Below are 21,510 nucleotides of genomic sequence, written 5' to 3'. Positions count from 1 at the left end.
ATTTGGCTAAGTGTTTTTGTGTGTGTGTGTGTGTTTTCCATGGAGTGAAGAATAGCTGGCTAGGTTCCACGCACCAGCTGCTTACTTTACCAGAAGCACGTTAATTTAGCTGATCTCCCTGTTAAGTCATGCTTACTCTAAACAATGAGATAAAGGAAATCAAATTGCTAGGATGATATATGGATAAGACAAAAGAACAGCTTTCATATATAAGTGGGACTTTATAATTACTACGTTTTTATCAATTTTCTAATGTTTGAAGCCCTCAGACTTGCATGTGCTCGCTAGCTTTACCCGACTTTCTTTTCTTCCTTTTCTACTGAAACCCATTATAATTGGATGAAAGTAAACTTGAGTAACGAGAATTTTCGTACGATTTGCTAGGTTCTTTTGTCGTAAGCATGAAGAAAAGACATTGCATGTAGCACGTCCTGCAAAAAGGAAAAGAGAAAAGTTTATAGACTTTTAGTTAAGTTGACAGAGACTCGTCAGCTAATTAAGATTCACGGACTGCTTACTTGCTCGTTCGGACTCTATCTGAGTCGTGTTTATTTATATTCATGATCATGAGAGAATGAAAGTAATTTTTGCTACACACTCACATATATATTATCCTGCTAGTACTGGTATCTAGTTTCTATTTGTCCATGGAAGATCCAATGTGTCTCATGAGTTGCTTAACAGAGAGTAGCTAGAATTTGAGCCTGTGAGTCGGAAAACCGATCGGATTCTAGCCACTGGGATGTTACTTTGATGAGAGCATCGGCCGCCGGACAGTTAATTCCGATAAAATACGTACGCAGGCAGATGGAGCCTCAACGCTTGCGTTTATTTTTCAGAGGAACATACAGAATGTTTTAAGAACAGGAATTTAAAGCATTGTTTTTTTATTGGTTACAAATTCCATTACTGGGATTATGATTCAGGGCATCGAATTAGAACGCTTTCCATGCACCATGTATCTTGTAATCAATTAATACATTATTTCAGATTTTGTACCATCTGGGACAAGTTTTCGTCTGGGAATCTAATTAATGAGTATTGTTACGTGCCAAGTAGAGAGATAGTCGAGGCGGCCAGAATTTCGTGGTGGCCAAACACATAAGTACATAGAATCTATACATGTCTTGCATTAACAAAATTAAAATAATAATAAAAAACAATAAGAAGACATGCATATATGGAGCCCATTCAAATCTTTATTCCTACAATTTGCTGCTTACTTGCATTGATGTGATTCTCTCCAACACTTACACACTAGCAGATACTTACAGGGCTGGCCTGTTTTTTGGTTCTTCTGTTGCCTTTTTCCTCTAAATACACGCCATGAAGAACCAAGTCCCTCCTTCTTTGCACCTAGCTTTGTCCACTGCTATAATGTCACTTTCCTCAGCCTAATTAACAGGAAGACGCATTTTTGGTACCCTCTCATCACTTGTTTTTCTGTTGAAGCCATGTTGTGAAGACATCTAGGGTTTTCATGTCGGCCCTGTAATGTTTTTGTGTGAATTCTGACAAAGCTGGCCATGTGAAGTCCGGATATACCCTTGGATTCTTATAGTCGACCAAAGCATTTGGTGGCTTCACCACCTTGTCCATTTTTGGACATAGAAAGAAAGCGAGGGATTTCCTTACTGTTACGTTATTTACCACTGCTCTATGCAAGCAACTCTTGAAAATGCCATTTGATAGAGCCTGAAACAACAACACAAGTTTTATTGGTTCTTGGTCAAATTATTAATATAGTAATTAATGCCTTGTTTAGACATGTGCTATTTTTGGAAAAACCTCGGATCGAATGGTAAAAATGGACTTTCGTTGTGGGATGGAAGAAGTAATAATTGATTAAAGGGGTTCCGATTAGCCTAGTTGTTTGTTGATGGTCTTACCATGAATGTGTCACCAATGTTAACGACGAAAGCTTCCGGATCAGGAGTAACGGAGTGCCATTTTTCGTCGACGAACACTTGAAGGCCACTGACATGATCTTGATGAAGAATTGTTAGAGATGTAGGATCACAGTGAGGCCCAGTGCCAAGAGTTAATTCCGGTTTTTGGCAAGGAGGGTAGTAATTTAGTCTCATTATTGAATCATTTCCTTCGAAGAAATCTCTAAAATACTCGTTTCCAACTCCTAGACTTTCTCCTAATAGCTCCATAATTCCAAGGGAAAGAGTGTTCATGGCTTCACAATATTCTTGGTACACCTTCCTATTCAAAACAAAATCACAAATTATTGCATAGTGTCTTCACTTGCTAATATTCTACATAGACGACAGCATTGCGTAATATTTTAATTTTTTTGAATGAAATTAATTATCGTTTCTTACCCGAACTGTTTGAACTCTTCTCCCATTACGTTCAAGAAGTATTCTTGGACGATGTTAGAGGACTGGTTGTCAGCACAATATCTGAAAGAGAGTGTTTCTTTCCATGGAAGCTTGGAGGAGAATCTTCCAGTGAAGCTACTAGCATACCCGTATTGCTCTCCTATCTTCCTTTGAGCTGGCTTCTCCGAGAGCTGCTTACCAAAGAACATGTTCATACCCTCATGAGCTTTAGCTATAAGCTTGGAGTCAACACCATGATTAACAATTACAAAGAAACCATGCTTCTTGCATGCCTCATACACTTGCTGGGCAAGTTTTGAGACCGCCAAACGATCTCCAGTGAGGAAGCTTCCAAAATCAATAGGAGGGATTGCAAGTTCTGGGGGTTCAAGGCATGGTTTTTCGTGGTCAGGCCAAATGAACTGAGAGGGTAAGGTGCCTTGGTGTTGAAGAATGGAGGCATCAAATACTAATGGCCCTGGAGGAGGAGGAGGAGGAGGAGGAGGAGGCATAATTGTCATGTTTGAAGGGAAACAATCAATGCGCATACAATGTTATATGTATTTCAATTTCTAGTTGGATCAAAACAATATTATAGGAACTAGAAGGACTGTTGTCTACTCTAGACGTTGATGGGAGAAATTGAGAGGAGAAAATGGAAGTAGCTATGAGAGGAGAAGAGGAGGCATGTAGAATTTAATAGGCAGTTAGGAGGCAGAGGAGTGAAAATCCATGACCGTTCCTTGGGAAAGTAAGTGAACAATATCGGAATCTGATTGTTTTTTACTGTTGCGTCATTCCTCTTTAGAGAGCGTGTATGCTCTAGCCAGCCCGCCTAGCTAGTCTCATGTTTTGTCCCCCTGGTTATTAATTATTATTTACTGATCTATGATACTTTATAAAAAGATTCTATAGTTTTCGAAACAGATGTGACATATACATTTCTCCAAATTACATCTCAATCCTGTGATTTTAATTAGACCTCGATTCTTCACAATAACATAAAGCGGCGGCAGCTCTGTTTAAAGAACAAGTTATTACGGACATAGGTTTGTCTTTATATTTTAAAAATATTTTTAAAAAATTTAAATTTTTTTTTATTTTAAATTAATATTTTTTTATGTTTTTAGATTATTTTAATGTGCTGATATCAAAAATATTTTTTTAAAAATAAAAAATATAATTTTGATTCATTTCTACATATAAAACACTTTAAAAAGCAACCGCAACCACATAATCAAACAGGCATGCATGCCTTAGCTTTTATTTTTATTTTATTTTATTTTTAATTTTTTAAAAAACACCTTGAAACAACTCATGTTAAAGGGTTCAAATCTCACTGTGCACGCCTGTCACCCCCGCGGTGCCTTACATGCTTATTGGGTTTGCAGGATGTTCAGTGGGCCGTGGTATTAGTTGTGGTGAGCGCAAACTGGCCGGAACACCCACGTAAATCAAAAAAAAAAAAAAAGACTAGAAGATATAGCAAAATAGCATATAATATAGTGTATATATAGATATTGAGTAGGATTTAAAAGGAAAAAATAAAGTGTGAGAACCCATGAGAAAGGAAGGTTCTCCCCCACAGATGCCACCTAGCTCCCACTAAACTAGATTCTGGTTTAGATTTATGTTGCTTTGTGTAATGGCCCTGCGTGCTTAAACTTCATTGATTTAGCTATATGTTTATTTTTTGGTTACATGCATGTGCTGTCTGTGTATATGATTATTTCACGAACAAATTAATATATGTGGCTATAGAGTAGACAACGTGTATAAATTAATATTTTATTGCCTGGTCTCACGGAAGATTCGAAGATCGATGAGCCGAGTCCCGTGCACTGGCTTTGGTCGCTTTAAAGCAGTGGGAAGAGAGAGAGAGAGAGACAAAAATATATGTGTGTTTTCTTATACAGGATACACCATTAAAAAATTATCAAATTTTATTATTCATTTGAAATTTAGATAAATTTAGAGGAATTAAATTTGTTTTTAGAGAAAATCAATAATCATTAAAAAATACTATTAAGATAGATTGAATAATTTCATACTATTTTAAGTCTCATTTAAAAATAAAAATCAACCACGACGTTTCAAGATATGATGACAGTGAAGAAATGTTTTCGAGTGAGAGTTTGTCAATATTTTCATATCTTGAATGATCTTTATAAAAAAATACAACGAGGGGAAGATATATACTTGACATAAATCGAATGCAGACATGTAAATAATTATGTGATATTTAATTGCGATGAATTGAGATTTTTATTCAATTAACATGTTATTATTTTTAAACAATTTTTCTCTTATACTTTCATAAACTGATAAATTGAATAATTTTTTCATAGGCAATATTGTTTATTTCTGCTATCTTAAAATTCACATATGACAAAATCTTAAAATTTTTTAATTATAAGATAAACAATTTACCACGTAGTTCAAAAAACATGTAAGCAGTAATTAATAATTCTTAACTATAAAAATACTTCATTTCATTACGCCTTTCTCTTTAATTGTTAATAATTGTAATCATATACCAGGTTTATCATATATGAGGGAATGCTAATAATAGTTTGAATTTACTATATTGAAAGTAAGAGCTTTTGTTAATGGATATGTCTTTTATATTGAAGAGTATAGTCAGGGTAGAAAAACCTATAATAGTGGAGTTTGTGTTAAAGAATTAACTTTTAATGAGTTTGAAGTTGATTATTATGGAAAGTTAAAAGAAGTGATTGAGTTACAATATCATAACGAGTATAATAAAGTCTTTTTAATCAAATATTATTGATATGATACCATTGATAAAGGAATCAGAAGAGATCTCCACCATGATTTGGTCAAAATTAATACAAGACTAAACTTTACAACATCGATGATGTTTTTGTTTTTGCTAAGTAATGCTAATAAGTTTATTACACATACACTCTTTTTTTAAAAATAAACTGTTCTAGGGCTGATTGATTATTCGCAATGAAAACTAATCTCAAGGGTCATATCCAAGTTGTTTATAATGATAAAGATAACGATAAAGTAAATACGGGAGACGATGCTTTTCAACTTGATGAGTTATTTGCTGCACACAAGTTGCCTCGTCTGCCGATTTAGAAGAAAATTTAAATTTTCATGTAACGGATAATATTTTTATTGATGTTAACACCAATGAGTTAAATGTTATATTAAGACTCTATGAACATACATAAGACAATAAAGAAGATTATGATGGACATGTTGATGATTATGATGATGAAGAAGAAGAAGAAAAAGAAAAAGAAAAAGACAATTCTGGCTAAAAATATTTCAAACTAATTTTAAATATAAAACATCAAATGAAATTGACTTTAATGTAATCTTTCTCGTTAATGTTGCTTTACAATGAACTATTGTTAACATAATTGGAACATTTATTGCTGTGATTTTATTATTATGTCATTGAACATAAATGGTGTTATTGTGTTGTGATTTTAATTTATTCATAGGTTGTATGGATATAAGATCAAGTCAACAATCTTTGGCCATTCAAGTAATTATACCAAAACAAATTCAAATTCAGACGACCAAGCTTAATGCTTAGATGACCCAATTGAGGTTTGAGATAGCCAACTTGAGGGATAAAATGAATATCCTTGAGCAAATATTGACAGCCTTTATTAGTACATACGGTCAACCTTATTGACTTCTTGGTTCCAACAAAAATCTGCCTCCACCTCCTCCTTTAGCTTTTGTCAACTAAATAAATTGTATTCAATTTATTATTTTTTAAATTAATAATAAAAATTTAGTTTTTATTTTAGTTTATTATTATTTTTTAATATTTTTCATGTATTGTCTATTTTATTTTTTAAAAAATATTAAATATAATACTAATAGAATTACCGATGGGATTTACATCACTGATAGAATGATCAATGAACTAATTCCCTTAGAGAGTTACAGAGAATTGAAAAAAAATTACAAGACTTGTCACTGCTAGATGTAATTCTTTTGCCAGTTTCATTCTATCAGTAATATGTATATGATCACCATGGACTTACCAAAAGTTTATTCTGGCAATAATATGTTATAGTTACCGATGGAATGAATGCCAGTAATTTTTTTTTGTTTGATGCGCTATATATAAATTCATCAGTGATTATAACCGATAAAATGAATGATAGAATATAAATCACCGAATAATATATTTTTTGATATTAAGTTTTCATCAAATATATATATATATATATGTGTGTGTGTGTGTGTGTGAAACTATAGAGTATTTTGTTGGTGTGATGCAATATTTTGGTTGTGATAAATCAAGGAGGGTGGGGTAAAAATCAAAGCTAATTTGTTTGTTTTGGACGAGTAGTGTCTTTTTCCCTTCCGGTAACAAATATAACAACCATCACTTGAAGAATTAATTCTTCAATAGAGAGGCAATAAATATTATTGAAGAGTGTAGTTTAATTGATCAAGTTTTAAATTTGTTTTTAAAAGATTATTAATTTGAGTTTTACAAACCACATAACTTTTAAAAGTTTACATATTTGTTAATTTTAGAGTTTGTGAAATTAATTAAAATACATATAAGCATGAATATCTATATTAATAATAAATAGTTGCACAGTAAGCAAAGATCGTTAAAATGTGATGAGCATTTCTTTAGAGAGGTTAATTACTCGTTGGAATTCTCCAAGTAGAAAAAACATCGAGGCATGTCCATCATTGATTAATTATATATTGGCTGCTTATAAATGCTGCGTGCGAGGTCTGACATTAGCTCCTAACACTTCGTTTTTATACATGCGCATCATAGAATATCCTGATCCCCTCTTCTAAGCTATAAATTTTTAAGATGTTGCCCACATACACGAACGTACGTACAATATCATGTACTCCTACGTATTTTATTTCTTTCTTTCTTTGTATTTTTTTGGTACTTCTCATACTTGTACTTGAACATGTGTACAGATGAAGATCCTGAAAAAATCAAAGAGATGACATCTCCTTTTGGATGGATGGACACCCTTTGGGCGCAAATTAACTATAACCAAATTAATTTTAAGATAAATCAGGATAATTTGAAACCTTTTATTTTTGTGTTTAAAAAATATATTTTTTAAAAAATTAGAATTTTATTTTATTTTTAAAATTTTTTTTATTTTTAAATTATTTTGATGTGACGATGTTAAAAATAATTTTCTTAAAAAATATATTATTTTAATGTATTTTAAATAAAAAACAACTATTACCATATTCTCAAACACGTTTTTAATTACTGTTTGATGGGTGTTTTTTAAAAGTATTTTTTAATAAATATATATTAAAATAATTTTTAAATTTTTTAATATTAGTACAACAAAATCATTAAAAATATCTAAATAATAATAAATAAATAAATAAATTTTAAAAAATAGAAGTCACCGTGATGGTAAACAGTAAATTTAGTAAATTTGAAGCTGACCTTTTGTAAAGGAACCGATACCAATATTATATGGTAAACCATGAACCCACGTATTAGAAGCATTTTTTTTGTTGTCACTCTACCATTAGAGGAACAAAAGGCCCCACCCGCGTTCAATTTCTTTGTGATTGAATTTTTGGTTCTTCCAAGGCAACCACTAAATGTAAGGGTTCCTATTTTTTAATTTTCCTTTTCAGTTTTTTGAAAACTTACTATTTTTATACATGGAAAAGAAACCATTGTAATTACTTGGTTTTGGATTTTCAAAAAATTAAATATTCTTTTTGCCTTCTTTTTACTAGTTTCTCCGTCCCTTTATTCCCTACCGTTTGTTTTATATTATTTGCATCTTTAACAACTTAATCTTATAACAATATTTTTTAAAAAAAGTTTTAAATAAACAAATTGAAGTATTCGAACAAAATTTCACTCTTAATTGCTTCCATAATTGCATCACCAATCATTGATGGAAGCTTTCATCAAGTATCATCACCGTTTAGGGATATTGAGGCCTGGCGAGGAGGATGACATGAAATATTATATATTTATGAATTAGATTGATAAACTAAAAAAAAAAAACCCTGAATGGGTCAAATGTTTAATTTGACAAAAATAATTATAATTATCTATTCGAGTATTAGATCATATTCAAATTTTATAAATAAAATTACAATTCCTGTTTATAAAAAGTTGGTTGATTATAATGAGCTGGTATTAGAAAGACTTTTAAATTAAACCCTAAAATTTATATTTTTTTAGCGATATTTTTTAATTTTAATTATTTTTTTCTAATTAGTTTTGATTTGTTTTTTTTTTTTTTCTATATCATCATTTCAGTTTTGTTACTAATACAAATATTTGATATGTTGTTCTTAAATGAATTTTATGAATCATTGATTCAAGAACAAATTAAACAAACTTCCTTCACAATTTAGGATTATAATATAGGGGATTATACTCTAGGGAGAACTCTTTATTTTCTATATTTTACTATATATCACATTAAAAGATAACTAAAGAAGAACATGTTAATATTATGACAACAATTGCTTTTCAAAATATTTTTTACTTGATAAAATTTTATTTTTGATATCAATATATCAAAACGATAAAAAAAAACATCAAAATATTAATTTAAAGTAAAAAAAAAACTTTTACAAAAACACTTGTAAAAAATAAAAATAAAAAACACACAGGACCTACAGCTAAAAGTTTAAGTGCGGTAGCCTTTAACTAGATACATGTCAAAAAAAAATATGCGGAAAAGCTAGGAGAATTGAATTCGTGGATTGGAACCACCTTCATGCAGCTTTGATTAGCTCAAGTATAATTAAGTGGCACGCATAATATTATTCTTCAAGGGCCTAATTGGAAACTTTCAAAATATAAAATTAAAAACCCTCAAGATCCCATCTCTCTGTCCATTAAAAAAAAGAAGAAGCTAGTACCAAAAGACTGGCCGGTAACTCCAGGATTCATGGGGCGTGGGCTCCATTGAGCTTCCTTCCACCATGAAAGCCCGTGTTGCTTTTACATTTTCAATTTCACCTCACCAAATCCTGCTTTCATACGTGTCGTCAGTATCTTTATCTACAAAAAATACTCCTCGTCTCTGAATTAGATCAATTATACCCTTTGTGTTTGTCCTCACATGCAACTTTTTTAATCAGTTGGATCCCTAATGTATCCAAGAATATTCAATTGGATCCTTTTGTGAACAAATGTGCCTAAGCCTTTTCTCAATTGAATCCGCGACTTGTAGACATTGTAAGGCATGCTTGTTGATGGAGGGATCGAACAAAGAATTCCTAGATACCCTGGGGACTTAACTCGTAAAATGTATTGGTTGAGGGTATAATTAAAAAAGAAAAAAAAAGAGTTGTAGATTAGGAACTAATTTGAGGCTATCCTTTTAATAAATCATACTTTCAGAGTTGTAGATTAGGAACTAATTTGAGGCTATCCTTTTAATAAATCATACTTTCATTGGAATTGTTTGATTCAATTAATTGATAGAGGATATTATTTAAAACAACCCTATAGACATAGGGCATTTTCTAATTATTCCTTTATATATATATATATATATATATATATATATATATATAAAAGAGCAATATTTGAATCTTTTTTCAGAAAGTGCAATATTAGAATTTTTGAAAAGCCGGTTAATATAAAAAGTAACTGGTTAACTTCTCATAAAGGGGGTTTTAGTTGTGATGAACCACGTACCACGATCATTCTCTATGCTTAATTATTCGAATGTTTCGTGACAAAAAAAAAAAATCTTATAAAACTTTTTTAAAATTATTTATAAAAAGTAACTGGTTAACTTTTCATAAAGGGGTTTTCAATACAATGATTCGATAAATCTTTTGTATAATAACAATTCCTATGAAGGCTAGAATTACATTAAATGAGAAGTAAGAGTCGAGTCGAAACCAATTCTAATTAAATTCTAGATCTTAATTATCTCAGCTGCTTATGGAGTTATGGTTCCAATTCTATGATAGTCATGAACGATTAAGTGATTACTGATGCCAGACATTAACCAGAGTGTTAAAAAAGGGATTAATTAAATGATATCATCCATTGACGAGATCCCAATAAGTAGTTTTAAAACTAGAAGTTCTTCATAAATATACAGAATCAAAGTTGAATCCAAGAGCTAGCTAGTGATAGGAAAAAAAAATCAAGAAATTCTTAAACACACCCTTGAATCAAGGCTAGCCTGTTTCATGGAAAAAGATACACATTTTGTCCTCCTGAAAGTTATTTTTTATTTTATAGAAATATATTATTTATTCATTTTATAGCCTCAGTCTAGATCCTTTAATTAATATATGGATTATGAACGTCAAAAGAGATTACTAAGATAGCATTTTAAAACGAAAAAAAATGAAAATAACCCTTTACATTCCCTTTATATTTTTATCATACGGGCAATTAGCCGAGAAAAGACACCATGCCGTCATTGCATGCATAACCTTGTAAAGAACGAAAGAAACGACAACATCAGTTTCCACAATGTTTTTTTTTTTTTCTTCTTCTTTTTTCTAAAAACTTTTCCAAAACTAGGTAAACGCCCCTTCAGACACCGTGACCGCTGTCCATCCAATATTATATACACTTTTTTAAAGACCACTTGATGACTCCCTTAATAATGTTTAATCGTGCTCGAGCATATAATGCCTTCTGCCAACGTATCTCTAGCGCTTAATCTTCAGAGGCAAAAAACAAAAATGAGAGCTCCAGTTTTCTCGAATTCCTTCAAAATCTTGTGTGGCATTGATTCCCTCTAATCATGCTCTTCCTTTATTATTTTTTTGCTTCTGGGCCTTGCGTCCCTGTCAATCTAGCATTCTGCAAAGTTCGACAGGGTACAAAATTCCACTTGATAGGACATTTTCTTTACTTATTTCAATGTGTTGGACCGAGTTCGCAAGGCGTTATGGTTCGAGATCTAACTCAGCTAGCAAGCTGTGGTTCGAGATCTATTCAAAATCTGGGTGGGACTGTCTTGTTAAAAGGGCACCGAGTATTTTAAGCAAAGAATGATAGGACTATACACTGGATACTTGCTTGCATTTGCAACTTGCATGCTGCTCTAAGTTCATGCACAAGCATCAGCACATTCTACAACTCGTCATTTTTCCTTGATAACTTGAGAAAATAAGAACTTTTGTAACATCATGGTTCGAGTTCTGCCTTCCATAGTGTGCACATCAAAGTTCATGATCTTTCGTTGATGATACATCAATTATAGCCCGATTCGGAGTGAATACTGACCACCTTTTTTATACATATTCAGGTAAATCTCATCATATTATAAATGGTGGGCTATATATGTCCTAAATGTGGAATTGCATAAACTCTAAACTATTTAACTAACAAATATTTAACCATGAATGATTAACATATTAATTAGGAGTTCGTTTTTTTTTACTTTTGAGTCATGACTTTAAAGTTATTTTTATAAATAATTAATTTATGATAAAAAAGAACTAAAATGACTTTAATTTATAAAAATATTTGATAAGAATTAAATTCAGAACAAATTATTGAAGAATAAATGTAGCATTAGTTATAATTTACAAGTTAATAGTTAAAAATCTTAACTTTTTATTAAATCAAGATTCGACTCAATTTTATAACATATTTTTTTTTAATCTAAAATTGTTTCTAACTAGATCCACTCGTAACTTCTTTTCAATCAAAATTAAAAAAAAAAAAAACTTAAATTAATTTTCAAAAATCTTATCAAACATAACCTAAATCAATGAATTGATGATAGTTTACTTCAAATCTATACCTTGTTTTCTCCTTGACTGCTTTTATTGCTTACCAGGTGCTTGCTGTATTTTTTTCTGAGCTATCGAAAATAAAAATGTCCAGGTACACGGTTTGGTTCTAGACAGTTAAATCATCAGATTCAATGATGACTTGGGGTGGCCAAGATTCGAACCAAGATTTAGTCCATAAAAAGGAAAAGGAAAGGAAAAGAAAAATAGTCCATAGCCCACTTCTCAGTAGCTGGACTTGAACTAAAAGCCCAGATTCTAAGCCCATGACCCCACGTCTGGCCATAAATCCCACCACCACCTGCACTCCCTGGCCAGTGTTTCTCTGGATTTTCATTAATTTCGACCACCTTCAGCTTGTCTGTTTTTTTTCTTAACCAGTCCGAAAATTCTATAGCTACCTCGAGCGACTTTAATTTATTACAGGAATTTAAATCATATTACGAAAAATATACAAAGAAATTACAAATTATTAAAAGTAAAGAATACTAATGCAAAGTAAAATTACAAGAAAAAACAAGTAAATATTGTGGTTGAATAGAAAGAATGGTTTACGGTAAAGATGGTGATGAAACTAAAAGTTCAGTGTAGCAAGTAGCTTAGGTTAATCAGTACTTCTAGACCTCGAAATCCAGTTAGAATTTCCAAAAAGAAGCAATGTATCCATGAAAATAATAAATATTTAAGGACAAAATATCAATATCGAAATACTAGAATTAATTCATGACAGACTAACCAGCAGCTGCAAACAGAGAGAATTATAGTATTGTTCATCCATCCATTATTACAGCAGAAAAAGGTTTATTTGGAACATCAGGCTCATTCTCAAACACATCCAATCCATCATCTGCGATCTCTCCTTGCATCAATCAAGCATCTCACCATCTCTTCCTCATCTATAACAGCCCCTCGTCCGACATCAATAATCAATCCTCTCTTCCCCAATGCTAAAAGCACTTCCTTGCTAATCATGTGGCGAGTCTGATCATTTAATTCACAACAAATTATGAGGACCTCGCAGTTAGCCACTACTTCACAGGCATTTGAATAGCATGGATAGGGCACAGATGACTTCTTGGTCCTTGAGTTGTACAAGATATTGCAGCCATCGTGCTCAAGCCCTTTTGCAGCTTCTTGGCCAATGCTTCCAAGTCCAACAATCCCAACTTTCTCGCCTCCTAACTGAAACAACAACCTTGAACATCTTTACAAAAAACAAATCACAATCATCAATCATACATAGAAACAGGATATCAATAATCCAGTTGATATATAGATTAATACATAGAAACAGGTTATCAATAATCCAGTTGATATATGGATTAATACATAGAAACAGGATATTAATACATAGATCAAATCCTTCCCTTAGAACATAGAGGTTTGTTATCCCACAACCCTTGTGTCACATACCGATTACCAGTCGATATCTTTCTCGGCACATCAATCAACAGCCCTACTGCTATATCAGCATCATCTTCAGAAAACAGGCTTCCAGCATAAGCTACAGATATCCCTCTCCTTCAACACTCCTGCAAGTCGATTTGGTTGAGTCCAGCACTTGCGGTGACAATAAGGCTCGGTGATGGCAACAGCCTTATAATGTTGGCGTTGAGTGGACAGGTTCCATGAAAGAGATTGCTTGGATGAGTGCTCAAGAAGTAGTCTAAAGGAAGTGGTGAGTCCCATGGTGTCGAGAATTGGAGTTTTTGGGAGAGTTTGCCTCTATAATATTTGAATTCTAGCGGTGGTTCAAGGACTAGGACTTTTGGGAGTAGGTTTGATGATTATTTTCTTGACGATGATGATCCATTCTCAATTTAGGACTGGTTTGATGATGTTGCTAGAATTACAGGCCTCTTTGGACTCCTATTTTATTAAGATTGTAGAAGCTAAAGCTAAGGCGATAATGTGCATTAATCATACATCAATGACAGGTGAAAGTAAGGGTGAGTTGGAAAAAAAAGCTTCCAGATTGCCTACCACAAGTTCACACAGGGCCATGAAAGATTCTGGGGTAAAGACAGCTCTATGAGGAGATAGAACAACATTATCCAATTCAAAGAGCTCTTTTGGAACATCAGGCTCGTTCTCGAACACATCTAGCCCAGCACCTGCAATCTCTCCATGCACCAAACACCGCACCATTTCCTTCTCGTCAACAATAGCCCCTCGTCCAATGTTAACGATGACACCTTCCTTCCCCAATGCTAAAAAGACATCCTTATCGATCATGTGGCGGGTTTGGTCCGTCAATGCGCAACAAATGATTAGGGCATCACTATTGGCTGCGAGCTGGCGGACATCGGAATAGAATGGATACGAAAGATGTGCCTTTTTCTTTCTTGAATTATACAAAACATTGCAGCCAAAAGCCTCTAGCCTATTAGCAATTTCCAAGCCAATGCCTCCCAATCCGACAATACCGACTCGCTTGCCTCTCAACTGAAATTATCAACAGCCAATACCACAAAGAATCAGAAAACAGAATGGTGGTGGTCACCAAAAAATTCTTAAACCAAATAACATGATTGATAACTAAGGGATGATCATGATTCATGACCTTAGAACCAGGAGGGTAGTCTCCTTTATTGACCCAAAGCCCCTGCCTCACATACCGATCAGAAGCTGTAATCTTTCTCAGCACATCAATCAACAACCCCACTGCCGCATCCGCGCCATCGTCAGAAAACACATTGCCCGCGTTGGTTACGGAGATTCCACGACGGTGGCATGCCTCCAAATCAATGTGATTAGTACCAGCGCTGGCAGTGACGACAAGACGCACGGAGGGAAGCAGCTGGAGTAAATCATCTGTGACTGGAGCGGCACCCGAGCAGAGAATGGCTTGGATAGAGTCAGCATGTGCGGTAAGAAACTGAAGTAAAGGGAGAGGGGATTCCCATGCTTTCAAGAATTGATATTTGTTTGATAAAAAAAGGTTGTTCTCCTATAACGGACAGGACTGGTGGTGGTTTTAGGAGTAGGACTTGCGGTAGGTCTTGCGGTTTGTGGTTTTGATCACTCGTGTTATCTTGCTGTTCTTCTTGATCCTCCATCAACGGAAATGGAAAATTCTTGATTTTTTTTATGAATTAAATAGAGGGTGCCCTATAAAGTATTTGAAGCTAAAAAAAAATTGGCAAAACAAACAGAGCAGATAGCTTGCAAATGAGATAAAAAGGAAAGGTATCTTCTGGAATCATGGTGAAGAATGAAGTGATGGTCACTGTCAATCGTGATGCCACGCTATGCTATGGCTTTTCCTTATGCTTTGGAATCTATAATCTACTTTGGATGAGATCTGTTATTTTAAGAATTATATATATATATATATATATAAAGATTAACCTATCAATCTAGTTAGCCTTATTTTTATTAATAATTTTTTTACTCAGATATCCTCATATTTTTTAAATAATAAAACTAATCTCATTTAAAGTTTGTTTTTTTTAATAGATAACTAATATTTATAAAAATATAACAATATTTTAATTGTTTACGAATTTCCTAGAATATAAATTTAAACAATTAATATGTGTTTAGTGACTTTAATTTAGTACCAAATAATTAACATATGTGCCGCTATGAGATTTGTTGGTAAATATATTATTTTACTCAATAATTATAATTTTACAAAATTAAATTTATTTTAATTAAATACAAATTAATACAAGTGTTTATATTAAAAGAGATAAATATCTTGTTGTCAAATTATATACTTTAAATCTTAAGGATAAAAGAATAAACTTTTGTCATGAATTCTTAAAGATGAACTAAACACAAAAACACTTCATTAGATTTTTTTTTTCATTTTAAAGTAAACATGAGTATTACATTCCCATCAATTATGCTCTCAACAATCACTTCTCTAGCAATAATAATTAAAGAAGAAATCGGTATAACATAGCATTTCAACGATGCCAGCAATTTAATGGAATGGTTCCGAAGAGAAGAGCGCTGAAGAAAAAACAAAAGAGCACCGAGGCTCTGATACCATGTAGGTTTTTGGAAAGAAGAAGAATTTTCTTTCTTATTCTTTCAATAGTTCTGGTTACAAGACCAGAAAACATGAAACAAAAACTCCTAAAAATCTGAAACAATAATTCCATGTTTTATTTGCAATATCACTTCCTATTTTATTTCCTACAAATCCGACATAACTTATTTGCTAATTGGACCCATGGTATTTGAAGAACGGCAGTGGTTGAAGTGCTAGCATTTGCAGAATGTCTTGGGATTGATGCTGATGGTATTGTTCGTGTTCCATTGAGGGTCTTGGGATCCTGAGACGGTAGGCTTTTGTTTGTACAGATTCTGAGTTAGGAGATACAGATTTAAGGAAAATTCTATGGAGACATGATTCACAAAAACCAATGTGCAGACTAATTTTTCCAAAATACAAGGCAATATTCTCATGGAGAAGGTGAAATGGATCCATCATGTGAAACTATGCTAACGTGTAACGTTATTCAAAACAGAACATAATGGAAAATTTGTTGTCCAAGTCCTGATGTAATGTGATTGAAGGAGCAAGGCAAAACTATGCATTAATTTGTTGATAGGATGTGTGCAGAATACAAAAGCCCCGTGCCATAGCATCTGCTAGACAATGGGGGAAATACGAAGAAATAAAGCTGGTTTACTACACTCTCTCTTGTTGTTTTCGAGGTCACGACAGGCATGGTGGGTAATTTTGATTAGGAACGATTGAGGAAAGGAGTTCTACTTCAAACTTTGTCTGGTTTAGCAATGATTAGGAACTGTCCTTCTCGACTCTGAATAAACACAGAATTAAACAACAATCCTGCTCTGGCGTGTCAAGTTTTTGGAGAACAATCCTACTGTCAATGTGGAACCAATAATGCACGGAAATACTTCATCCATCTAAGGCTATCAATATGCAAAGCTGTGTAATCTAATCCTGCAATGATCATAAATAGAGTGCAAATACTTGGGCAATCAATGTGACCAGCATCCTCGTGGAGTTTAACACGTATGAAGTATAAGAAATTGACCATGTATCGATCTTCAATGTCTTGCTTAAAGCGTCATTGATAAACAATGGCAGGGATTAGAGGTTTAAACATCTAATATACTCGACACTGATGGCCATAAAAAGGTTCTTGTGCAAAACTTTCCCCTCCAATACAGGCTATACACAACTATCAAGTACTGATAGCACGGCATCATCTTTGACATCTCATTAACTTTCTTGTTCATTACTCAGTTATTTCCTGCACGCATGCAGATTGTAGGACAATTACTACAAGGAATCAAACAAATTTTGCTCGAGAGTCACAGAAAGAGGAAGAGATTGTTATGCTTATAGTTGACACCAAATAACCACACAATGAAACAAACATTCGTCAATCTTCTTCTGATGGAAAAGAGATTCCGTTTGCAAGAAACAATACCACCTAAATACTTCAGTGTTGGTATGCCCATCACTGAATCCTTTCTCACTGGCACTTGTAAATTAAAATTATTTCTTACTTTATTTTTATTTGATTGGTCCACATGTACAAGAAGGCATGGTGTAGAGGAAAAGTTGGATTTTTGGAAAAACAAGAGGAAAAGCGGGTAGAATTTTCAGTAATCCTTTTAATCAGGGGAAGGTGCCCGGGATAATCTGGCTTTCTCTTTTATTCCAAATTGATATGTTCCCTTTTTCAGTTTGTGATCGGAATCGTTTTTCCTTAACAGAACTAATTTCCTAATTTAGTATACATTGACTACTAACATTCAACCTTAAAAACATATGCTAATAACTCAAACTGACCCTAACTAAGTCTCTTTCTATTTTATGATTTTAGCATCAAGGGCGTGACCAGCCAGCTCTTGGGCGCATGACTAAGCCCCTCTCAAGACCTGTCTTAAGCAGGTCAGCCACATTCAGAGACTAGTGTATTCACAAGAAATTAATTGTGTTACATCTTCTCAAAAAAAAAAAAAAATGTATTAATTCTTATTAGTGTCTTAAGCAGGCCATCCATTGAATTTTTCCTTCTCTTTTCTGGTAAAGATTATTATTCCTTAGTAGTGTATGAACAAATGCCACGAGAATAAAGCATGACTCGTTACAGATAGCATGGCCAGTGATATAATACCAATCAATATAATGATCAAAATCCATACCTAGTTGAAATGTGTTCACTAACAGGGATCTATTAGAAGAAAGTTAAAAAACTAACCTGCGAATAGCAGAGTTAATTAAAACATCCATCAATCCCCATATTCAGAAAGTAGTGGTTTATTTGAGAAGAAAGCTTCCAGATTCCCCATCACGAGGTCCCTTAAATCCAAAAATGATTCTGGAGTGAAGACGGCAACATGTGGTGACAGAACAACATTGTCCATTGCAAAGAGCTCCACAGGAACATCTGGCTCATTTTCAAACACATCTAAACCAGCGCCAGCAATCTCTCCTTGCACCAAACACTGCACCATTTCCTTCTCATTGATGATAGCCCCGCGTCCGATATTTACAATGACACCTTCCTTCCCCAATGCTGACAGTACTTCCTTGTTGATCATGTGGCGGGTTTGGTCAGTTAATTCACAACATATCACAAGAACATCGCAATTAGCTGCAAGTTCACAGACACTTTCGTAGAAAGGGTATGAAACATGCGGTTTTCTCTTCCTGGAATTATATGAGATACCGCACCCAAAAGCCTCTAACCTTTTAGCAACTGCAAATCCAATATTTCCCAATCCAACAATCCCAATTCGCTTGCCTCCCAACTGAAATCACCACTCACAAAAGGGGGGGAAATAACTTAAATAATCAGTTGATTAGAGGGTGCAATTCAATCGCGTTTTTTGTCAAGATAGAAATTTTTATCTCCATTTGTCTCATTGTCAAGAAATGGAATGGTTTTAGTCATCAAATTATGATTCTTAATATTCAGCAACAAAATTAAAATGACGAACTATTTAAATGCATAGGTGTTCTTTGCTCAAAGATCCTCAACCCTCAACAATTATCAGTTCCTTTATCATGAGGCAACATTTTCTCTCTGATAAACAAAATTAAGAATCCACAGGCAATCAAGAATTAGCATTAAGAACCAAGAAGACAAAATGGATATAAAATAGAGAGGAATTTAATCTAAACCTTAGAACCAAGAGGGTAGTCCCCTTTAGTAGCCCAAAGCCCTTTCCTCACATATCCATCACTCGCCGAGACCTTCCTCAAAACATCAATTAACAACCCAACAGCAAAATCAGCCACGTCATCTGAAAAAACACTGCCTGCATTGGCAACCTTAATACCACGCCGGCGGCACTCAGGGAGGTCAACCTGGTTAAGTCCGACACTAGTAGTGACAACCACACCGACCTCTGGCAACAGCTGCAGGATGTCAGCGGTTATGGGTGTGCCAACAGAGGCGAGGATGGCTTTTATAGAGGGAGAGTGAGTGGACAAGAATTGGTGTAGAGGGAGTGAGGAGTCATAGGCTTTCAAGAAAGTGAATTTGTTAGATGCATAGTGTTGTTCACCAACGTGAGCGATGAACGAAATTGGTTTGAGAATCAGGACTTTGGGGAAGTCTTGCTGGGCTTTGTGACAATCAGTAGAGACTGCCATCTTGAGAACAGAAGCTCGGGAGAGAAGGGGGTTTTTCTTTCCTTTTCTTTTGATAGAGACGAGGCACTCCTCGGCAAAACCATGGCGATTCTGCCAAGTTATATATTTTAACAAGACACACATATTAGTGTCCGTTTGCATCGTTGTAATTTCTATTTTTAAAGTTTTTTTAAAATTGATTTTTATTTTTTATATAGTTTAGATTGGTTGAAGTTAAGACCAAAAAAAGAAATAATTAAAAGTATTTATATATATATATAAAAAAAAAAAACTATTAAATTTCAGTACCAAACACGCATTTATTCAGTATGCCACATTAGGCTTCTATAATAAAAGAAATTATTAGAATAATCCTTTTACTTCTTTCTATGCTCTGCTTCAAGCTCTACGAATGGGAAGAAATTATCAGAATCCATCTCCAGAATCAATCTGCGAAGAACCACTGGCCATGCCAGCTCTAGACCAGTAACCACTGCCCATACTGCTCCAGCCACACCTGGATTACCTTTACCACACCCGTCCACGCTTAACTTCATCCTCTCCATGGGAGGATACGCCCATCCCACCAGTATAACTTCCTTAAGCTCATGTGAACTGCAATCAGCGAAGTCAATTGCCCTCTGTGAGTCACCTGTCAAGCTGTGGATTGCCTTTACAGTGCTTGCGGCTGCTGTGCTTCCTCCCCCCAAAATCCCCTGATTACGTCGTTTCCAGATGTTCCATGATGCACACCCAAATAACAACGTCCATGGATATCCATTCCTATCACACTCACGGTCAGCCAGGTTATTAATCAACCATGGTATCAGACCTGAGTCAAAGAAACTCCTTCTGTTCACGTTCCTTAGCTAGGGGACGGCCACGCAACACATGGAGAGTAAACAGCCTGTTTTTGCCTTTTGGTTTCGTACCTTCCATGAAATGTGTAGTTGGTTCAGAAGAAGATAGTATGGAGAGAAAAAATGTTTAGTTCACACAGTAAGGGAGGATGACAAAATCAAAGATGCTTTCTTCCTCGTTTACACTTTCATGGCACAAATAATTTTAGCAAATACTTGCAAGACCTGTAAAAGTCTCCATTCTTATCAAGGTCCATCAACAAAACCAGCAAGGCATTTCAATCGATCAGTCCAAAGAGATGCTACTAGGGTTGTACGTTGGATTAATCACAAACCCTTAGTTATTGATTTTTATAAAGAAAAATTTTCATGGCGAGGATGATCCGGTACTGTTATCATGTTTCTGAAGTTAAGTTAGTATAGTGTGTGCATATCTCTAGCATTGAATTTTTTTGTTTTTCCTTTTCTTTTGTGGAGCTACTCACGTAGATAACTAAACGAGGATTATGATGATTAAATAAATATATAATTCATTGACTGACATAAACATCTTCAATAAAAGTGTTTTATCACATATTATTGAGAAATAGTAATGAAAATTACAGCTATTGTATAATATATATATATATAAAGATAAAGATGCATATATGATGATAGAATATTCATATCAGAGAATACCTTATATTAACGTTTAAATATATATATATTTTTTTATTTATATAGGTGTTCGGGTCATTTTTGCGCGCACCATGACTAATCTCACGGCCCACTAAACACCCTGCAAACCAAGTTGGCATATAAAACATCGCGGGGATGACAGGTGTGCACATGAGAAACTCGAACTCAGAAGCAACGGAAGGAGACAAGCTCCTTCCACCGCCAAGCCGAGGCCTCAATGCAACGTTTAAATATTTTAATAAGGGAGATAGAATGCAATTATCATATATATTTTATAAAATAATTAATAGCTGTTTCGTGATGGCGAAGAAGGTCGTAAAAGCAAAAC

At 34.0% G+C, this 21,510-nt stretch overlaps 3 protein-coding genes and 1 pseudogene across 8 annotated transcripts; all 4 read right to left on the bottom strand.

Annotated features, from left to right (window-relative positions):
• Positions 1-1,057: 1,057 nt before the first annotated feature.
• LOC118041264 (gibberellin 20 oxidase 2) lies at positions 1,058-3,178 on the bottom strand. Its single transcript, XM_035048535.2, has 3 exons — positions 2,331-3,178; positions 1,890-2,211; positions 1,058-1,695 (listed from the first exon to the last, which is right to left on the bottom strand). Exons 1-3 carry the CDS (start codon positions 2,876-2,878, stop codon positions 1,432-1,434), a joined length of 1,134 nt encoding a protein of 377 aa, XP_034904426.1. The 5' UTR covers positions 2,879-3,178; the 3' UTR covers positions 1,058-1,431.
• Positions 3,179-12,621: 9,443 nt separating this feature from the next.
• On the bottom strand, positions 12,622-19,797 carry LOC118041265 (glyoxylate/hydroxypyruvate reductase HPR3-like). 6 transcript variants are annotated; one of them, XM_073404524.1, is made up of 3 exons: positions 19,192-19,797; positions 18,266-18,818; positions 12,622-13,253 (listed from the first exon to the last, which is right to left on the bottom strand). In XM_073404524.1, exons 1-2 carry the CDS (start codon positions 19,786-19,788, stop codon positions 18,297-18,299), a joined length of 1,119 nt encoding a protein of 372 aa, XP_073260625.1. In that variant the 5' UTR covers positions 19,789-19,797; the 3' UTR covers positions 12,622-13,253; positions 18,266-18,296. The 6 variants fall into 6 exon arrangements, with proteins under 6 accessions (XP_073260625.1, XP_034904429.1, XP_034904428.1 ...); XM_035048538.2 differs by lacking the exon at positions 12,622-13,253 and adding an exon at positions 16,167-16,388; XM_035048537.2 differs by lacking the exon at positions 12,622-13,253 and adding an exon at positions 16,167-16,370.
• On the bottom strand, positions 12,915-13,760 carry LOC118041916 (glyoxylate/hydroxypyruvate reductase HPR3-like). Its single transcript, XM_035049420.1, has 3 exons — positions 13,637-13,760; positions 13,485-13,548; positions 12,915-13,275 (listed from the first exon to the last, which is right to left on the bottom strand). The coding sequence occupies exons 1-3, from the start codon at positions 13,758-13,760 to the stop codon at positions 12,915-12,917; spliced, it is 549 nt and encodes a 182-aa protein (XP_034905311.1).
• LOC118041266 (glyoxylate/hydroxypyruvate reductase HPR3-like) lies at positions 13,325-15,339 on the bottom strand (annotated as a pseudogene).
• Positions 19,798-21,510: the final 1,713 nt, after the last annotated feature.

Source organism: Populus alba, chromosome 14 (genome assembly GCF_005239225.2).
Source record: "Populus alba chromosome 14, ASM523922v2, whole genome shotgun sequence".
Classification (NCBI taxonomy): domain Eukaryota; kingdom Viridiplantae; phylum Streptophyta; class Magnoliopsida; order Malpighiales; family Salicaceae; genus Populus; species Populus alba.
Note: the sequence above shows the minus strand (reverse complement) of the source record. Positions and strands in the feature narration are given on the sequence as shown.